Source organism: Cnephaeus nilssonii (assembly GCF_951640355.1).
Source record: "Cnephaeus nilssonii genome assembly, chromosome: 4".
Taxonomy (NCBI): Eukaryota; Metazoa; Chordata; class Mammalia; order Chiroptera; family Vespertilionidae; genus Cnephaeus; species Cnephaeus nilssonii.
Window position 1 is genome coordinate 67,886,605 of NC_137075.1, and position 20,852 is coordinate 67,907,456.

The following is a 20,852-nucleotide window of genomic DNA, read 5'->3' on the forward strand; positions in this document are numbered from 1 at the left end:
GAGGAAGTGGTGGTGTGAGCATAGGGTGGGGAGAGGGCAGCTGTCTGTCACACATTTGGGGCGCACTGCATGTAACTGCTGGTAGGGTGGTGGGTTTCATAGGCAGTGGAATTGGCATTGTTTGGACCACATCAAAGGGGTAAGAACTAAGACCCAACCGTAGGCCTGGGATTTCCCTTGCCCTTTCTTAAAGGAAAAAAGAGAAGGAGCTTTAATCAGGATTGTGCTCACCCAATGTTTCCAGGTCGAAATGGGGTACACCCCTGGGAAATATCCATGGTAGAATGTGTTGATTATGAGAGGTTGGGCACATGTGAAGTAGTCAGAAAGTCTGGTTTGGATCTGGGCTTTACCACTTAGGAACTGTGTGGATGTGGGTAAGATTTCACTGAGACTCAGTTTCCTCATCTGTAAAATGCAAAGAACAACTCCTACTAATCCCATGGTCTCCGTGGGACCAGAGGTAAACTGCTATCCTGGAGGAGGCTGGGGAGGAATTTTACAAGGTTTCTTACCCAAGACTTTGCACCCAGAGAGTAGAGACAAGGTGTTATGCAGCTCTGATTCCCCCACGCTGCCTTGCATGCAGCTCTCAACAAATGTTTGCTGAACCGAAAAGCATTAAAAATAATCTGGGAAAACATTCTGCCACTTTTTTCTTCCTATGAAACTGCAGTTTGCCAGAATGCTCCAGAACAGTTCTCTTCACTGTAATCCTTCACTTTGGGGGAAGAACCAACTGAGTCACATCAGGGCAGGGTTCTCATGGGATAAACTCCCAGGAACAAGGCCTGACCCCTCTGCAGAAGGCTCCTTGTTCTCCACCCCACCCCAGCCCCTCTCAAACGGTCTGAGCCGATCCAGGTCCCGGCCACCAATGAAAGGGACTGTATACCATCACACCATCGTCAGACAGGGCCAGGGTCTCCTGGAAAAGCCCACACAGGCTGGAGAGTCACAATATATGCAACATCTCACTCCACAGGAAGCCTTGATCTAATCCAACTGCCCAGATGAGTAGAACAGCTGGTCCAAAGTCACTTCTGTTATTTAGAAAAATTGGTTTTAAAAAGTAACACTTTCATTCTCATGGTTTCAAAACCAAAAAAGTATAAACAGTTAATTCTCTCTCCCATCCCATCCAGTTAACCACCTCATCAGGATTTGTTTACACATATAAAAACAAATTCAGAATCTTATTTTTCTCCTCGTTTCTTATTTGCATTGTGTTCTACTGTGCGGGGGTGCCATCATTTTTCTTGACCAGTCCCTTATTGATGAGTATTTGGGCTGCTTCCAATTTTAGCTCTAATAATTCCACAATACAGATAAGCTGGTGCTTATGTCACTTCCCGTTCGCCCAGCTTATTAACCAAGAAGCTGGAATCAGATCCCACTTCTGACCTACAAGGGCAGCCGTCATAGAGCCTCAGAGTCCTCCAATTTAATGGACTCGCTACTGTACCTATGTAGGCAAGTTACTTCCCCTCCACTCATTCGAGAAATGTTACTCCAGAACCTACAAGTGCCAAAAAAATTTTTTAATCTTAAAATTTAAATGTATTAAGATATTCAGCTATGCCTGTCAGTGCACCAGGCACTGGGGATCCAATGATAAAGGTACCTTGCCCTCTGCCTCAGTGTCCAGTCTGCAGGGGATAAGAAGGGACTGCTACAATACACAGGGGCAGTTAGTTCAGTGGGCCTTGAAGGCCATCTGATTCCCCGGCTAGAAATGGGCGGCCACACCTACACCTTAGGGGTGTTCTGAGGGATCAAAAAGTAACGCTTGCTAACTAGCTAGCATGATGCAAGGCCTATACTAGGTGCTCAATAAGGGGCAAAACCTAATTCCTGTCCCAGAGGGGGTCTTGCTGATGGCCAGGAGCACCATGATCACCACACCTGCTCCACAACAGCCATGACTCCTTTCTCACAGGTCAGAATACACTGCTGCTGGTTTTGAGGCAGCACCTCAGTCCCTAATTATGTCTTAGCCTACTTTTACTGGAAAACAATGTGGCCTTCTCCCACTTTCCAGACCCTCTAGTATCTGAGGCACCCTGGGGACACTTCTCAGCTACGTGTACAAGCCCTCGGGCGTGAAGCAAGTCAGAGTGTAAAAGGAAATCCAGACATATTCATTAAGGCTCTGGCCCAGAAAGGTAAGGGCAGACACAGGAAAAGTGGATTTCATGGGGATTTCCCCAACAATGTAAAATAATCATTTAATGGGGTGGGGGTGGGGGGGCGGTGAGGGGGGAATCTAAAGAAAAATCATTGGACCTCACATTTATTGTTCACTTCAATATATATTCTATTTCACACAAAGAACATTTTTAAAAATCAGAAATTTTGGCATCATCGGTTATGATAGAGAAAGGAAAAGGAAGTCAGGAGACGAGCGTATTTCCATATTCTCAGCAGCCCCTAAGTGGCTGGAAGAAGGCAGGAGGTCAAAGTGAAGATTTGCAGCTCCGTGCACAGCTCTGAAGTCAGTGACCTGGCTTTGCACCCAAGCACAGCTGTGCTCAGGACTAATTGACCTTGAGCTAATTACTGAACTACTTTTCTGAGCCTCAGTTCCCTGTCTGTTAAAGTGGGAATAATCCCACTCATTTTGTAGTATTTCTGTATTGATTAAATATGAATAAATAGGATGTCTGGCACACAGACATTCAATAGGTAAAAATAAGCAAAACATAGAAAAGACACTACTTTTTCTCAATATTGAGTAAAAAGATGACAATCTGGGTCCTTCCCTTTAGAAGCTTGAAGCAGAAGAGTAGGCATCACATTCTTCAGCCCCCATAATACTGGGAAGCTGGTTCCCTAACAGGCTAATTAAGGAAGTCTTACTTCACCAGAAGCTCCTTTCAAATTCATGCAGGAACCTGCTTCTAGATGAAAACTATCAGCCAATTAATGCTCAGCCTTGTCCTTGGAAGAGGTGGGTCAGGGCTGGATTTGTGACCTGAACTAACTGCAGGCTTCTCCCGCTCAAATACACCGCGGGCACCCTGAGTCCTGCCTCACCATCTTTGGTCAGAGGCATCGGCAGGTTCTCCCTAGCCCACCCAAAGGCATCTGGACCCTCAACAGGAGGGAGGGCCTGGTCCAGACGGAATCCAAAGTAGCAATGGGGGCCCTCCACATAACTGCCATTTCAAAAAGACCAATCGAAATCCCCCTGTGACAGGTAGAAAGAGCCTGTGGTTAAGAAAATTGGACCATTCCTCTGCCTAGGCAGGCAAAACACCAACTCCAGGTGGTTAAGCCCTTGCCTGGAGGCTGACTGGCAGTTAAAGATGTGTTTGGCATTTCTGCCTCCCAACCCCAACACCCCCAGCCATAATGAAAAAATATTATTGTTAATAAATGCAATCTGGAAATATAAATGTTTCAAAGTGTGAGTCTCGAGAGGATAATAAAACACATTCTGAGATGGAAAGGCAGAGGGTGAGCTGGCCAGAGAAATACCCAAGGTTGTGAGCAGAATACTGGCCAGTTATATTTTGTCCCTCTTTGGTATCATTTCATCTTTCCTACTAATCACCTCATGAATTTGCATCTTAACCGCACTTGGCCTCAGCTTGCTCACCAGCAGGTGATTCACAGGTACTTACTGATCAGATAGATACTTAAGCTTCTGGCTCATGGGGGCCCAGAAGTCCAGTGCAGGTTCTGTGAGTCTCTGCTCCTCCTCAGAGAGGCCTTCCTGGGTCACCCACTCCCTTTAACACAGTTTTATGTCGTCACGGACTCACCACACCAGCAGTTATGCCTTTGCTTCGATTACTGACTGTCTCCCTCAATGGAATGTCAGCCCCACGTGGGCAGTACAAATGATGTGCTCATCTAGTTCAATGCTAGCGGTATGCAGAATGCAGAGAACAGAACAGGCACAGGGCAGGCATTCAATCAATACAGGCAGACATTGGAGATATTGCAGGTTTGGTTTCAGACCATCTCAACAAAGCAAATTGCAATCAAGTGAATCCGACAAATGTTTTGGTTTCCCAGTCATATAAAAGTTATATTTACACTATGCTGTAGTCTATTAAGTGTGCAATACCATTATGTCTTAAAAAATGTGTATACTTTTAACTAAAATATACTCTATTGCTAAAAAGTGCGAAGAGCCTGTTGGGAAAATGGCATGGATAGACTTACTTGACGCAGGGTTGCCACAAACCTTCAATTTTGAAGAATATAGTGTCTGTGAAGTGCAATCAAGCGAGGTGTGCCTTATGTGGCAACGGATGGCCGGCCCTGCCACACACGTATTTTCCATCTGCAGAAATCACCCTCATAACTCAGGTTCACATCAAACACTACAGGCCACGCTGCTCATCACCAGGGACATCCGTGGCCGTAATAAGCCTCCTGGGGCTGGCAAGCCATTTGCCCATTCAGGCCTGGTTTCCGGCTGAATGGGTACCTTTCAGACCAGACAGCCACTGGTCAAACTCGAAGGTGCATTTTCTTTCTTTCTTTCTTTTTTTTTTTTTTGCATATTAATTTCTTTATTGGTTAAGGTATTACATATTTGTCCTCATCCCCCCATTACTTTCCCACCCCCCATCCAAGGTGCATTTTCATTCCCACATCTGACCCTCTCCTGTGGTGGCCCCTGAGAATGGCCACACTGGGCACCTGAACTGAGGGAAGACTCCTGAGCACCCATCTCCAGAGGCCAGCTGCCTACCCTGAACCAAGTACCCTTTCGCTTCTACAAGAACAGCATTCCATTTCAGCTCCCAGGCCTGCTCCTCTACCTCCACCCCAAACAGCAGCCCTGGATGACCCTACTTGAGGAGAAGCCTCCCCAGACTCACAGACCACACCTAGACGTGCTGACACGCCAGCTCTCTTAATCAAGACACATAAGGGCATGTCTGCCACAGAGCAGCACACTGGATGGGGGCTAAAAGAAGCAGAACCAATCATTATTATGGCAGCAGGCCAATCCCTGCAGATAGGCCTCTTCAGGCCTACTACCAGAGACAGCTGGGGAGCCCTGCTCAAGTGCATGCCTTCCCACTCTTCCCAGGCCACACCCAGGGTGCACCCAAAATTCCAAGAGGAGAGGGAGATGTACAGAAGTGGAAGGAACGCCCTGGGTGGGTGTGATGGCCAGTTCCTGGCCCTCCATATGGAACAGGCCCTTGTGCCAGAACAGACAGATCTTCTGCACAGGCAGCCAAGCTGGAGGCTGGAGAACAGATGACGTCATCACAAAGCCTTCCGGGTGCACCCAGCTGCAGGGGAGCTATGCCGGCTCTGCTAGCCCTCCTACTGCCCTCCAGAGGGGGGCTGAAGAGACACTGACCAACCCAATGGGAGCAAAGCCACAGTGCACACCCCAGTGAGGTGCTACTAGAACCAGCTGACAGAACGCTGCGCATGACCTGGAAGTCCCGAGGCTTCTACATCTTTAAATCACCTGGGAAGGACACAATTTGCTCCCTTTTCTTGACTTCCTGGAGACCTCCTCTCAGGAGCTGTTTGAATGAAACATAAAGCCTGGGAAGGGCAGACTGAGTTCTGCAGCCAGGAGGTAAGCTAAGAGGCAGGAGGGGCTACTGGCACAGAGCCACTGCTCCAGAAATGAATGGCTAGCCAGGCAGAGAACCCCTAACCCCGACCCCAAGATGGGAAAGGGGGGCCCTGGGGCAGGGGAAGTCCACAGCTAGGTTGATGTTGCTCCAGCCCCACCTCAAACATGGGGGCTCTGTCCCCTACCTGGGGCCCCCCTGACCCCTCCTACCTGCTTTAGCAGCTCAAGTGAGGCCTCCTTCAGGGGCAGGTAAAGGCAGCTCTCCCAAGAACTGCTCCCACCATGTACAAGCTCAGACACCCAGTAAGGGGCCTCCTTCAGACAGGCTGGCTCCCCTGTCCAAACAGCTTGTTCAAGCCTGGGCTGGTTAGAACCTACTACCCTTCAGAGGCTGTCCGCAATGCACGTCTGGCACAAACCTCATTTCTTTCCGTCCTAATGCCCCCTGCCCCCGACCACCACTCCCAGGAAGCAGATATTGTTAGTCACCATTTTACAGATGAGGCACCTGAGGCTCAAAGAGGGTACTTGCCAGATATCTTCTAGCCATGGAGCTCCATAGTCCCGGGCACTGCCCACCACACCTGACTGTTGGCCCTGAGGTCCCCTCCTTACAAAAGGCCCACAGGCCTGCCTTCTCAATTCCCTAGAAATCCCGATGGGCCAAGCCCAGGCTTGCTCAATAAACCCCACTCCACACTCCAGCAGCAGCAGCATGACACAGAGATATGAAAAATTACAAGTGTCACGAGCAGGAATGTGCTTGTCTGTCAACTGTGTGGCCAAGAGGGTGTGTGGGGGGCCAGGCCAAGGACTGGACCCCTACCCCCCAGCAGGTTCAGTCCTACATCCTTCTTTCTATTTCCCGTTTTCCTTGCTCCATTTTTCTCTCCTTTTACAGCCTTCGTTTACTTCTTCCTACCTGCTGTGAAGTGCTGCACCTGCCGGAGTGGTGGCTCCCAACTGTGCCTCAGAGCCCGTTCAGAGCCTTCTAAAAATACAGCCTGGGCACCCCCCTTGGAGGATTCCTTAGCCGGGTAGAGCCTGGGAATTTCTTATAAATGCTTCCCTGGTGGTTCTGACAACTGGGGTTGCAATCCGCCTCCCTAACTACACCCCCACCCCCGCATCTGTATGCTGAGTTCTCCACCATCCCCCTCAACCACAGAAACCCATACCACCACCTTCCGGTGACCCATTCCTCCTGGCCCAGGTGGAGTGGGTCACAGGAACTGGATTAAACAAATGCAATCTGCTACAGATATTCAAACAGCATTTCTTTAACTCCCTACATCACTCTGGATGCCGGGTGAAAGTGGGCTCCCTTCACCCCTCCCTCCAGTCACATCATTTGAACCTGCTGGTGAGGCCAATAACTAAGGTGAAGGCGGTTACATAACCTGGGATGAGTCCCTCCCTGGGATGCAAGCCCCTGAAAATAATCCCTTTAATTTTACTGTTACAGGATCTTGCCTCAAACCTACCATCCTTACTTTCTCTCTCTCTCTCTCCCTCCCACGACTTCTGCAGGAGGCAGCACAATCTGACAAACCAGTCCCAGACAGCTGTGATTGCTGGGTCCCGGCACCACTCTGCTAAGGTGCTTCACACAAACACTCAGGCCTGTCTCCTCCAGTTTCACTCTGGCTCTCCATCCGCCCTCTTCCAGCCTGAAGCTCATCCTGCCTTTGATTTATTCCCAGCCTGAGGGTAAGTAGGAGAGAGCCTTCTCCCCTCCATTGACCAGCCTAGGTCTACTGATGGAATCCTCTCACCTCAGACACTTCTGGGCCTCTCCAGATCTGCAGGAACAGCTCAGGGATTGGCCTTGGCTGAACCCTAAGGGGTGACCTAAGGGAGCTTGGGGTAGGCCTGTGCACACAGTCTAACCAGGCAGCACCTAGCTGACACGCAGAAATGGGCACTTGATTTGCTGGGGATCTCAGGCAGACCACTGGATTTCCCACTTATCAAAGAAGGATTAAGAATGCCTTCCACTCCTACCCATCACACACCAGGACTGGGAGGATCTAATTAAGGAAAGAGTGTTTGGTAAGGTATAGGCATTTCCTGTGTGACATGATCTTTCATGACCAAATTAAAAATAAAATAAGCAACTGATTAAAGCAGTGGTCCCCTTCCCCTGGGATGCAGGAAAAAAAATATTAGGACTTTTAATATCTTTTAACTTGTTCTTAATTTTTAGTGTTACATTTTATAATGTGCATATACTTATATGTAGTGTATGTGAATAATCCGCAACTAAATGGTAAACGTACTGGGGCTCACGGTCAAAGTCTTTACTATTACCCTATATAATAAAAGGCTAATAGGCAAATTGTCCCCTCAACTGGGAGTCTGACTGGGAGTTCAACTGGGAGTTCGACCAGGGGGCGAGGCCAGCCAGCCAACTGCCCACAGCCCCTCCCCCCAGCTGACCAGCCAATCACCCCACTCGGGGGCAGGCCAGACGGACCCCACCTGTGCACGAATTTGTGCACCGGGCCTCTAGTGGAATATAAAAGCCGGAAGAAGTTGAAGAGCACTGGGATGAGAAAGTATGAACCACCCACCCAGTGGCAGAAGCTCACGCCCATCCAGGGGAGAGCTGAGGGCATCAAACCTCTATTCGTTTCAGATGCTTTGTTTCAGTGGCTTCGTGCTTGGCTCACCAAACAGAGGGCAATGAAGATGACAAGAACATGCAAATACCATGGTTCCTTCATCCAACCAACACTTCTAGAATGCCCACCATGAGCCAAGTACAGTGCTGAGCTCTGAGGATACACAGTGCAAAGCAGACCAGGTCCTTTAAATCAAGCAGCTTACCAGCTAAGTAGGGGGAGAGATGCTAATTAAAACACTCGCACTCAGGAATATATAATTACAAACTCAAGCACTTTGAAGGAAATTTCTATAAGAGTTTTCTAACAAAAGAACCAGACCTAGAGCTGAGGAGGGGTGGATGATGAAGGAGACGGTAAAGATGACTAGATGCTAAGGAGGTGATGGTGGCAGTTACAGCGTGGAATAGATTTGAAGAAATAAAAGGCAGTGAGTGAGGCCAGCACAGCAGGAAAGGGAGCATCAAGGGGGAAAAATGAGAGGAAGAGGCCAGCAGTGGCCAGTCCATGCAGGACCTTGTTGGTCTTACTAAGGACTCTGGATTTTATCCTATGAACAATGCTGTGTTGTAAGTATAGGGTAATGATTTCATCTGTTTTGTTAAGAGCATTCTGGCTGAAGTTTGAAGCATAGCTTCCAGGGGGCTGTGATGCAGGGAGACTGGCTGCAAGAAGTGGAGAATATTTTGAGTTGACAGAACTTGTGATAGCTAGAAAGAAGGTCCCGTGTGTACATGTTGGGAGGGGGAGGGAAGAGATTACACAGGTCATGGGTTCCTTTTGAACACACTGAATGTGGGGTGCTTTGGAGATACTGAGTGGGTCCTGAGCTTAGCCAAGAGGTCAGGGCCAGAGATGTAAACGGCAGCTGTTGGTGAGGGAGGACAGGACTTTATCGGGAGGGAATAGAGAAGAGGGCCCAGGGCCAGGCTTAACCGAGTCCAATGCCTCATGGCTGCATAGAGGAGGGCAAAGGCCACGAGAAACTGGGGAGCAGCCCTATCCACAGAGGAAAAAAACAGAGAGGGAGGGGCAAGAGGGAGCGTATCTCATGAAGGTCAGGGTGTAAATACTCTGCTGAGGAGTCACATAAGAGAAGACAGGGAAAGCTGTTTAGGAAGCAAACCAGACTGAAGAGGGCTGAGGTGTGAGGAGGGAACGGAGAAGGTGGTTACAGACAATGCAATAAGCTGCGTGTGAAAGGGGAGAGACAGGTAGCAGCCACAATGAGATAGAAGAATCGAGGGAGGTCTTCCACTGGTTTTAAGGTGGGAGAAACACCCCACGCTGGAGAAGCATCCCGACGAGAGAGTGGCTAGGGGCCCAGAACGAAGAAGGGGACCAGAGGGCAGGCAGGGATGAGAACCAAAGGACAGCTGAGCTGGGCATGGACTTGGTCTGGGTATTTCTTTGGAAACCAGGAGGTTTTAATTTTCTCTGTAAGGAAGGAGGATGCAGCTAGGAGGGAAAGGGTCTGAGAGGGAAAGTGGGCAGTTTGACAGGAGCCTAAAACAGCTGCTTGAGGGCAGTGACAAAAGGAGTTGCCAGGAGAGTGGCAAGTCATGACATTCTCCTCAGCAGAAACAACTTGACAATCCAATGCCGGGCTGAGCACGACGTTTAGATGGGACAGTTATCCTCACATTACGGTTGAATTGCTTGTAAGGAAAATAACTTCTGGCAAGTTTTAGTCTATAGCTTCTAACCTCTTTTCCCATTGAAACAAATGTTTTTTATATATAATGTGTCTGTTGATAATGTAAGGTTTATTTTTAAGTGGGTGACAACTGTGGTGTTCTAGCAGAACAAACCATAATAATAACATATAACGCTTATTGAGCACTTACTGTGTGCCAGATTGTGGTAGGTACTATCACATTGTCATTTTACACAGACAAGAAGGAAAGGTGCTGAGGGGTGAGGGGGCCTGCCCAAGTACCACAGCTGGAAGGGGTGGGGGACAGGAGGAACACCCAGGCAGTCTGGGTGAGAGTAGCAGCCAAGTGAATCTTCTGTTTGCAACCTTTCTCCGCCACACTGGTAAATAAATGTGGGCGCCCCAGGCAGCCTGCATAGTGTGCACGACACCAAAGGATGGAGGGCAGTGGGTGATGAGGGTAGAGAGAAGGGAGTGGAGGAACATGCTTGGCTTAGGGTCACAGACACAAGCAGGAACACAGGAAGGCATCCATCCAGAGCAGGAATTTAGGATAATGATTCCCTAATGCCATGAAAAAGTTTTGGTTAGGAAAGAGCTAGAAGAAAGGAGAGCAGGTTGAGAAAATGGGACTCCCAGATAAGCTGGCTTCAAAACGCAGAAATCACTGACCCTCAGGAGACAGATTTCACAATGCTACAAATGGCATTCCCTCATTCCCCCAAATCAAACCACAAGATATTTGAGTGTGAATGAACCTTAATGTTCATATTTTAAATGTCTTTCAAACACGAACAATTAATGAAACCAATTTATGGGTCAAAGTCAGCACACTTGTTTTAATGAATAGAAAAGTGTTTTACACGCAGTAAGGGAGCTCACTGTCAGTTTTTCAAATGACATGAATGTATCTACACACTGGGCAGTGGTGTAAAACATTTCTTACTGTTAGGGTCAAAAAGTTTGAAAGCCACTAATCTAATTAAGAGTGAAGAAAATAGAGGCAGCTGAACAACATGCCCGAATTAGTTAACAGCAAAGCTGAGAACAGCATTCAAGTTTCTAATAGTTCTCTGGTAATTTCCTCACCAAACTGGAATCTCCAAATGCAAATAACTCTGGGAGAGAGCCCTGACTTTAATCCACATGAGAGTAAAAGATAGTAAGTAAGTTGATCTTTTAGATCTGCTGCCTGGAGCAAGTTTGGGTAAAGGAGAAGACAGACAAGTGTATCAGGGCAGCGGTAGAGCCAAAACAAAATAAATTTGAGTGAAAACATGGGGGTTGCAGGGTGTGGCCCAGAGGCACAGGACAGGGGCTGGTGTGGTACAGCAAAGAGGTTTTATCTTGTTTGCAGATTTTGTGTTAACCAATCCACTGGACAACTAGTTCTATACAAGGAGGGTGCTTCCGTGTCTGGGCAGGTGGCCCTGGGTGCTTTGTGCATCTTTTTCGACAAATTTTATTAAAGGAGAAGTTCTGAAGAACAGATGCCTTCGAAATTCTCCCTCCCTGCCAGACTCCATCTCTTTAATGAAAACATCATTGTTGGGCATTTATCATTTGTTGTAAAATTACATTTCAATGTAATGTTAAGATTCAGAGTCAGGTCCATGTTTCTCTACTTGTGGCAGGAAGGCAGTGGTGACAGGGACCCGTGAGGGGTACTTTATAGGAGACTAGAGAACTAGCCACAGCAGCGGGTGGGCAGGTCACAATGGGGGGAGGGGAGGGCATGGCAGCAAACTTCTGTAAGGGAGTGCCCCCTCTGGACACCAGTGTAATGAGTCTCCTCTTTACCAAGGCAGAATTCAGGCCAAACTGGGCCAAGTTCATTCTACCAGGGCTCACCAGCACTCAGGAGCAAGTTCTCCTTTCTTAAGTGACTGCACCAAGGTAGAGAGGGCAGGCACAGTGGAAAGGAGACATCCGAGGAGAATCCTACACTCTCTCCATAACGGATCACCAAAAGCCTCCAGTTTTCTATGTCAATGTGGTATAATTGATTTGGACCTAACCTCTGGGATGACCAGCTCTCAAAGCTCAACCGGTGCCTGTGTTTCCTATAAGGATTGTGTAAGTCCAGAGCAGTGTTTCTCAACCTTTCTAATGCCGCGACCCTTTAATACAGTTCCTCATGTTGTGGTGACCCCCAACCATAAAATTATTTTCGTTGCTACATCATAACTGTAATTTTGCTTCTGTTATGAATCGTAATGTAAATATCTGTGTTTTCCGATGGTCTTAGGCGACCCTGCTAGCGGTTCTCAACCTGTGGGTCGTGACAGCAAAATAACAGTAGCAAAATTACAGTTATGAAGAAGCAACGAAAATAATCTTATGGCTGGGGGTCACCACAACATGAGGAACTGTATTAAAGGGTCGCGGCATTAGGAAGGTTGAGAACCACTGGTCTAGAGTAAGTCACCTGAGAGGCTGGTGATGCAGCAGCAGCTAAGGCAGGGAACTGAGTCTTTGGTTTGCTATCCTCATTCTCTTGGATTTAGCATCTCCTTCCCCAGGCCTGGCCAACCTCACATCCATTCCCATCCTTCAGTGGCTCAGGCACGAGAGGCTAAAGGTAGAAAGAAGGGCTTGGAAGCTCAAAGCCACTTTTCTGCTGGTTCATTCTCCGGAGTCCATGCATGGAGTAAGAGCAGCATGCCCAAACCAGAGATTCCAAGGTTATCTGTGGTTTTCAATCATCTGTGCTCTGAGGGTCTGATGTCAGCCACAGGGTGCACAGCTGTGGCACCTTACCAGGCCTCAAAGCTCAAACCGTTGCAGTTCAAAGCTCCTACCCTCTAGCTCTGAGAAGACATCTAAAAAGTAACCATGTAACTACAAGATATGCAAAAGCCTTCTGAAATATTCTGAATATGCAAGATAAAACATTTTAGCTGGTTACACAGAACCTCTGGATAGAAGTGGTGTTCAATTTTAAACGAGCAGCAAGGAGAATTTCTCTTCTAATGCAGGTTCTTGAATTGAGACTGATTTCCAGTAGGTGTCAACTAGTTAAAGGACACACATACAAGGATTTGGAGAGCCCCCAAAGCACCAACCAAATGAATGGCTTGCCACATGCTTAATAAATGTTTTGTTTTTTTTAAAAAAAACCCAGATCTCAGGGTCCCTCCCCCTACTCTACTAAGCCAGAGCTTACCAAACTTTTTCTGTAAAGGACCAGATAGTAAACTTTACCTAAAGGCAAAACTGACAGTACTACACAGGCACTTTTACAATGAGAGAAAACAAGTTTCCACAATTCTCTTTTTTATTAGTTTGTGGTTGTTTTTTTTTTAAATCCTCACATGAGGCTCTGGCTGGTCTGGCTCAGTGGATAGAGCGCCAGCCTGTGGACTGAAGGGTCCCGGGTTCAATTCCTGTCAAAGGCACATGCCCAGTTTGTGGGCTCGATCCCCAGTAGGGGACCTGCAGGAGGCAGCTGATCAATGATTCTCTCTCATCATTGATGTTTCTATCTATCTCTCCTTTCCTCTCTGAAATCAATAAAAATATATTAAAATATAAATAAATAAATCCTCACGTGAGGATATTTTTTTCCATTGATTTTTTAGAGAGAGGGGAAGGAGGATGGGGAGAAAGTGAGACACATCTACTGGTTGCCTCCCTGCACACCTGGACTGCCCTAGATTCAAAATCGAACCCATAACCCTTCAGTCCGATGCTCTAACCACTGAGCACCCGGCCAGGGCCACACAATTCCTTTATTGATAAAATTAAAAATATATAAGTATAATTTTTGTAATAAAGGTCTAACACAAAATTCTTTTTTTGCGGGGGAAATAACATTTTATTTAATTGGGATTCCAAGTTAAATGTTCCATATCATCAAATTGTGTGTAACGTTTGTATATACAATTATTCTTAGCTCATGGGCTGTACAAAAACAGGTTCCCCACATGATTCTGGTGATGGACCATGTTTGGGACCCAACAGACTATAATTTGCAAAGTCCTTACTGTCCACCTCTGGTTTTACAGTGAGAGAACCCAACTCTGCTACTCACCTGCTGCCTGACTGTTCCACCCTCTCTCCCATCCTCAATGATTCACTTTCACAACAGGGAGAACAGGATGTCACAATTCTTGGTCTACCCTGAAGGAGCTGTTGGGAGGACTGAAATGATCCATGTGGTATTATTAGCATATTAGTCCTAAATACCAAGGACATGCCAATTCTGTTGTTTTTGGCTATGGATGGAGAGTAATGAAAATGCATTACATACAAGATCCCATAGAAATCAGTGCCTAACAGTGGCTCCTTTTGTGCTTGTCTTTTCATTACCCCAAATGCACCCCCCAATACCTAAAAGGCCAGATTTGCTTCAAGTCTAACCAGAGGTGACATGCTAAACCAAACTCAGAAAGTGTATGGCTTCCCCCTTAAGATGATAACCCAGGGTGTGGGTGGGGTGGTGAAGGAGGCCTAATATATGGTGACGGAAGATGATTTGACTTTGGGTAGTGGGCACAGTGCAATATACAGATCTTGTAACATAGAAATGCACACCTGAAACCTATATGATCCTATTAACCAATGTCCCCAATAAATTTAATTAAAAAAAAGATAATCCGCAGAGCTTCTGGTCCTGACCAACTCTCAACATCTTCAATCGAGAGGCCCTCCAGTCTTCGTACCTTCAACACAGGAAACTCACTTGCCATTAAGGTAAGTTTGAAAGCCAGAAAAACAAAAAAAGCTCTTCCTGAAGGTATTTTACAAAAAAGGGTGCTTTCGGAGAGTAGAGATTGAGTACAGACTGGTTGTGATAGCCTGTGTTCAATTTCCTCATGTGTAACACAAGAATAATAAGAGTATCTTCTACCTCATAGCGCTAAATTAACTGATAGGCACAATCCACTAAGAACTGTGCCAGGCACAGCATGTGTACAATGTAAAGCATTAGCTATTATTGTTATTCTAATCCTAAGAGGAGTTCAGAGTTGTGCCCCACTGCATCCCGTATCTCTCAGATAACAACGCTATCATAGACTGAACACCCTAGGGCCAGATTAAGCCAGTTTTGTCGCTTACTAACTAGGATTACTACTTCCGCTTTCCAGGTAAGGAAACCAAAGTTCAAAAAGGTAGGTTAGGTTGACCTGCCCGAGCTCACAGAGGCAGGTTAACTTACCTTACCTCTTTTGCGACAAGGGGAATTCAAACTCAGATCTGTGTGGTTCCAGAACCAAGATTTACCGTGGACCCAGCCCCCAAACTTAAAATTACCATCAGCCGCAGCAGTTCAGTAACAAAACATAACCATGACTATCCCGAGCTCAATGCTCAATTTTCTGCCTGTGGATCCCGCGTTGGCTTGCATAAACTGGAATTAACACCGGCCTACTTGAACCCAATTAGGCAGTAAGTCAGACTGGAAAACATCATGCGATGTATTCCAAAGGTCGAAGTTAAACCTGGCTGACTGGGCAGCCTTTGCTGGGCGCTGCCATGAAAGCCAGTCTCTGTGCAGACACCAGTGAGGTGTTTAATCAGCATCCTATCGGCTTTAAAAAGTCCCAGAGCGATGCCGCCTACAGGACACCTTGTCTGGCTCTGCAGTCAATAGCCAGAGAAGGGGAGTCGGCAAGAAAGACATCACTTACTTTTAAAAAAACCAAACCTTATTCCCTTCTTTTATCCATTTGCGGTTACATTTAGTACTGTAGCTACCTTCCCCTAGGTAGAAAATAAAAGAAGGGGGGCAGGGAAGGGGTTGGGGGGGCTCCCCTATCAACCTGCAGGGCGCTGCAACACCCACCTGAAACCCGGAGCAAGACCTACCTTCCCCGGAGAGCCCAGCCTCCAGGGCGTCTCCCGCACGCCGCGTCCCTCCCGAGGAAGCAGCTGCGGTCCTCGCTTCAGTCGGGGCGCTAGAGTTGCGTGCGCATCCCCTCCCCAAAAAGAAACCCCCTGTTCAATTTCTCCCCCCGCCCCCTCCTATAAATTCTGAGGAAAGACCAAACACCAGGGTGATAGGTTCGTCCTCAGGACCACATTTAACTACGTCTAAAACGACTGCAGGAGGAAGGGCAAAATACTGGAGAGCGGGGGGTTGAGGAGCGCCATGGGGGACGGGGGGGGGGGGGGGCACTAGAAGGATCTAGCGATTGCGACGCTCCAGCAGAGCCTCAGGCCGGTGGCACGGGAGGGAACACCCCTCGGGTCCCATAGCGCATCTGAGGGTGCTGGGGCCACCTCCCCAAGCTGCCTCCACGTCCAGGCCCGTCGGGGTGATGGCGCAAGGCCCTGCCTCCCGCCCCCGCCCCCCCCGCAGCGACAACAGCCGCGGTGACAAAATGGCAGCCTGGCGCCCGGCAGCCGTGCCACTAGCGAACAGGGCCCTGGCGGCCGCCCCTGCCCCCCAATAATGCCTCGGCGCCCTTGGGGCTCGGCCTCGGGCGGGTCTGGCCGTTAAAATAATAAAACACCTCGAGCTCCAAACCAGCTCCGGACGCCCCAAGGCCCGCCCCGGGGACTGAGCCAAGGCGCCCGCGCCCCGGCCCGCCAGCACCAGGCCCAGCGCCCTCCCGCCGGAGCCGCGGGGAGCCCGGCGCCCGCATTCGGGGCCCGCGCTCCGCCGCCGCGCGGTGGGGGAGGGGCGGGGCGGGCCGCGCGAGACCGGGAAACATGGCTGCTCATCCTAGTTCGGCGGCGCGGCGCGGCCACCAGCCCCCGGATCGGAGTTGGGAGAGGCTCGCAAGGTGGGTGTGTGGGGGCCCCGGGGGGCGGCGCGGCGGGCAGGGGCGCAGGGGGCGCTCTCCGGAAGCTATTTGTCTTAAGAACGTTAAAAAAAATAGTTCCTCCTCCCCCACCTCTTTTGTCCCTCATTAGCGAGCTTTCTCCCCTCCTCCCCAAACGCGCAGAAAGTGCCCCCTCCACTCCCCGAGCCCCACCCGGCCTCGAGGCTCGGGGCAGGCGCGTGGGCAGGGAGCCTGGGCGGCGAGGGGGCGAAGCGTGAGAAATCGCTCCCCGCTCGGCGCGCTCCCCTCCCCCAGCACACACTCGGAAGTTTAAAGAGCCGGTTCGACCCGCTTTCGAGCTCGCTCCCAGGTGGCCGGCGGAGTGGACGGGGTTGGCCGGGGGATCCGCGTCCCCGCTCGCAGCCACCCGCGGAGACCCGGGCCCCCTGCTCGGCGCCCTTCCCCCTCCGCACGGGGGGCTTCCGGAAAGTACGCGGGAAGACCGCGGCTCGGGCCCCCTCCCCCATCACCACACCCAGCCCCCCAATCCTCCGGCTTGGGGTTCCAGCCGGGAAGGAACCGACCAGAGAAAGGCAAGCCGCCGGCAAATTGTTCCAGGCAACTCCTGCCTTCTCCGCCGGGCACCCCTCCCCGCCCTGCGCGCCATCAGGCTCCGCACGTCTACACTCCACAGCTGCGTTATGATGTGATGGGGAGGGCGGGGGGGAGGCACAAAAAGGATCTTGTTTTCAAAAGTCTCACTCAGGTTTGGGGGAGGAACTAGAGCAAAGAGGAAGCCAGGCCTGTCTTCGCCAGGGACTCGGGTTCTAATCAGCCGGAGGGGCGACAGGTCAGCACACAGTGCTCCGCCAACTCTGGAACCCCGGCCACCGCGGCTGGAGCGCCGGCCCTGCGCCCGCGCTCGCCTGGTCCCCCAAAGGCCACTAGGAGAGTCAGCCAGCGTCTCCGTCTCAGACCCGGGTTCTCTCCCGCGGAGCCGCCAACTCGCATAAAACAGTGTGTGAAAGCGAGAGGGAGCCAGGAAAAGCAAAACAAAAACAAAAACCGAGCGTTCGAGTAACCAACCCTGGCCTCCCACTTCCTCAGGGGTGAGCTCTCGCCGAGGCTCCCCGTTCCCTGCCGTGTAAGTTTCCTTCGGCCCTGCTCCCGCCGCTGCCCAATCGGTAACGGCGACGGGAAGGCAAACTCCCATCCCGGAGCTGCGTGTTCGCTCTGCCCGCATCAATCTGGACCCGGCCAATACCCACCACGGGCACCAGTTCCGGGCAGCTTGCGTCCTGACAAAGTTTCCCATGCCCATTTATTAGCCGGGCACCGAATGGCTGCCCAGGAGCCCGCTCTAGAGAGAGACCGGCCAGGGGTCGCCAGGGTTCGCCAGGGTTCGAAGGCTGGCATCCGGAAGGCGCAGGGGCGAGGGGGGACCGGGACGCAGCCTTTGGGTAACTTGCAATAGCGATCGCTAGATGTGGGGAGGCGCGGGGATTATCGGTGCCTTTGCACGTTCGAAAATCCCTCCCCCTCTCCTTCCCATTTATCCTCCCCTCCGAAGGCAAGAAATATCAGCATCTGGCCCGAAGGTGGGGTGGAAAGAGTGAGGGAGAAAGAGGAGAAGAGGAAGAGGCAGAGAAAGGGAGGGAGGGAGAGAAAGGGCGCGTTCACGAACACTACAAAGTTACAAATATGGCTCCCCCGTCTCTCGCCTCATCACTGCAAAGAAATGAAGACGCACTTTAAACTCGAGCCGTTCCCAACTCCACTGCAGCCCCCTCCCCACGCGCTCTCCCCGGGGGCCTCGGTCCACATTTATCAGAAACTAAACCGGACTCGCGAAGCCCAAAACTTATTGTGTGTGCGTGAGCGAGAGGGAAAGGGAGGGGTGAGGTGCGGGAGGGGGTGGTGGACGGGGGTTTTCATTTATAAAATATAAACCCCCTTTTTGTTGTTAAATCCAGGAGGCAGCCCCTCTCCTCCTCCTCCGTCGTTAATCTTTTTCCCCAGACGGAGTCATGGGAGCAACGAGCTAGAGGGTCATTTTGCCTCATTCTCTCCGACCCAAACGCGTGCGCCCGCTGGCCCCCGATGGGTGCACACACTCGCACGCACACTCTCGCACCCACACTCGCACACGCGGGAGCACACGCACAGGTAGTCACACACCAAGGGCAGCGGCGGCGGCGGCGGCAGCCGGAACATGCTCTGATGGTATTGCAACCCCCCAACCTTGCAATTCATTTGCAGTCCGACCCCCAAACCCACACCTCCCGGGCTCCCCCCCTCAATAAAAGTGCCTCACCCCCCCCCCCAACGCACACACACATACACAAAGTAGGAGAATGGACCGACAGAGATATTTTTGGCAAATGCTCACATCAGAGGGCGTCCTGTTCCGCAGCTCTAAATGAATCCGTTTGTCCATCTCCATCTCTCGTGCTCTCTCTCTGCAGAGGCTCCCGCGCCGGCGGAATTCAATCAATAAACCCCGAACCCACGGCCGCGCGTTTTAGGACTTTGAAGGCTCAACCAGCTCCGCTCGGTTCTCGAGCCCCCAGCACCCGCGGCGCACACAAACCTGATCGCTGTAGAGGCGGGATCTGCGGTCTCGCGAATGAGCGGCAGGAGCTTCAGCCAATCGCCGCCGAGGATCTCTGAGCCACAGCCAGTGGCGGCAGCGGCGGCGGGGGAAGGGACCAATGGGCGGGCTGCGTAGCCGGCCAGGGAGGCTCAGCCATTTGGTTGTGGTGCCGGAGACGGACCCCTTTAGATTTCTGGGCGGCAGAGGAGCGCGGCCGCTGCTCCGTGGCTGAACGAGGGGGGTGGGATGAATGGCGGGGTAAGGGAAGGTGACTACCTCGAGAGCCGAGCCGCCCGGCCTCGCCAGCCCGCCGCCGCCTCAGCGTTTGGCCGGGGGCGGGGCCGCAGGTGCGTTATACCAGGGGGAGGGGCGCGGCCGGAGGGGTCGGGTAGGGGTCCTTGCGGGGCCCGGGCTTCGCAGGGCAGCCCTAGGCCTGCGCGCGCCACCCCAGGGGGTTGCGGAAGGAGGCTGTTGGCGCGAGGTTTGGGAGTCGCGGGCTGCTGGGCAGGCGGGAGGATAAAAGGCCTGGGAAGAGGGGGAGGGATCAAGGGTGCAGCGAGGGGTGTCGGGGGGGAGGGGGCTGGTCATTTTTTGGGTCCGGCGGGCGGAGCAGGTGGGACTTGGCTGCTGCCCCCCTTCTCCGGGGGCTCCCATCCCTGGCTCACAACCCGCGCGCCCCTTCTCCACCCTCGTCCTAGTCCAGCCGCGGCCATCGCCGCTCCTCGATTAATTAAGTAAATAAAAGCAAGTCGCGTCCACCTTTGGATGACTAACCTCGTGGTCTCGACCCTTGCCACGGAGGGGCATTTCAAATTGCTGTCATATAAGGTCAGCTTGGGAGGAGTGATCACCAAAAAGGCACCCAGGATCTTGTTTAATCAATGAATGAAGACCATGGCTTAAGAATTGTGTATGTATATGGTATTAAAAAGTGGGAAAGGAAGGTGCTAATAACTTCTGCTTTTCTGGACCAAACCTAATTTATGGGCTTTATAGACCTAATGAAAGAAAACGGCGCACAGTTTAGTCTAATCGTCCACCTGAGTCATACGGTTCAACTTGAGTTGCCAAAGAGGCTCTATTTGGAGCACTTTATCAGGCCTTTCCGATTGTTTGCTTTGGGTTTTTCGAATCACATTAATCGTGAGACCTTAAAGCCTTGATTCCCGCTGGGTTACCAACCTCTATGTGCAGGCCTAAGGTTTGGCTGCCTATGGTTGTTAATAAATCATGGGGGTTGTTATCAACAAGGAAAGATACATCTTGACCCTTCCATACAACTGTTTTTAAATGCTTTTATTTCTACACGCCTAGACTCTTTCACTGTAAGGAAGTTTTTTTCTGTTTGGATACATGTGTTTCTTTTTCAGGGAAGTGGGTTCAAGGGACAGATAAATCAGTATGTATGTTGCAAATTTGAAATGTTGTTACATAACACCAATACAGTTTCATTCGTGGGCATATAAAGTTTAGGAGGAAATAAAAAGTGACAGAATGTAAATAAAACACATACAGAATGCCTGCACTGGGGAAGAAACTTGTAGTAAATTTAATATTGTAACCTGATGGGTTACAAAAGTAAAATCCTGCAACTAAGCATTTTGCTCAGTAAATTCTTTCAGATAAGTGAAATTTGAAAAGTGATCATGTTTTTTGAGTAGCTTGAAAATGAGGAATAAAAAATGGAAAGTCGTTTTTCTTTATGGGA

General features: G+C 50.3%; 1 protein-coding gene across 1 annotated transcript in view; it reads right to left on the reverse strand.

The window, feature by feature from the left end:
* ANP32A (acidic nuclear phosphoprotein 32 family member A) overlaps nucleotides 1–19,071 on the reverse strand; it is a 39,657-nt gene extending 20,586 nt beyond the window's left edge. The window contains exon 1 of the mRNA XM_079768376.1: nucleotides 18,941–19,071. Coding sequence (XP_079624502.1) covers nucleotides 18,941–18,994 — 54 coding nt within the window. The 5' untranslated portion in view covers nucleotides 18,995–19,071. The remainder of the gene's footprint in view (nucleotides 1–18,940) is intronic.
* Between the last annotated feature and the right edge of the window lie 1,781 nt (nucleotides 19,072–20,852).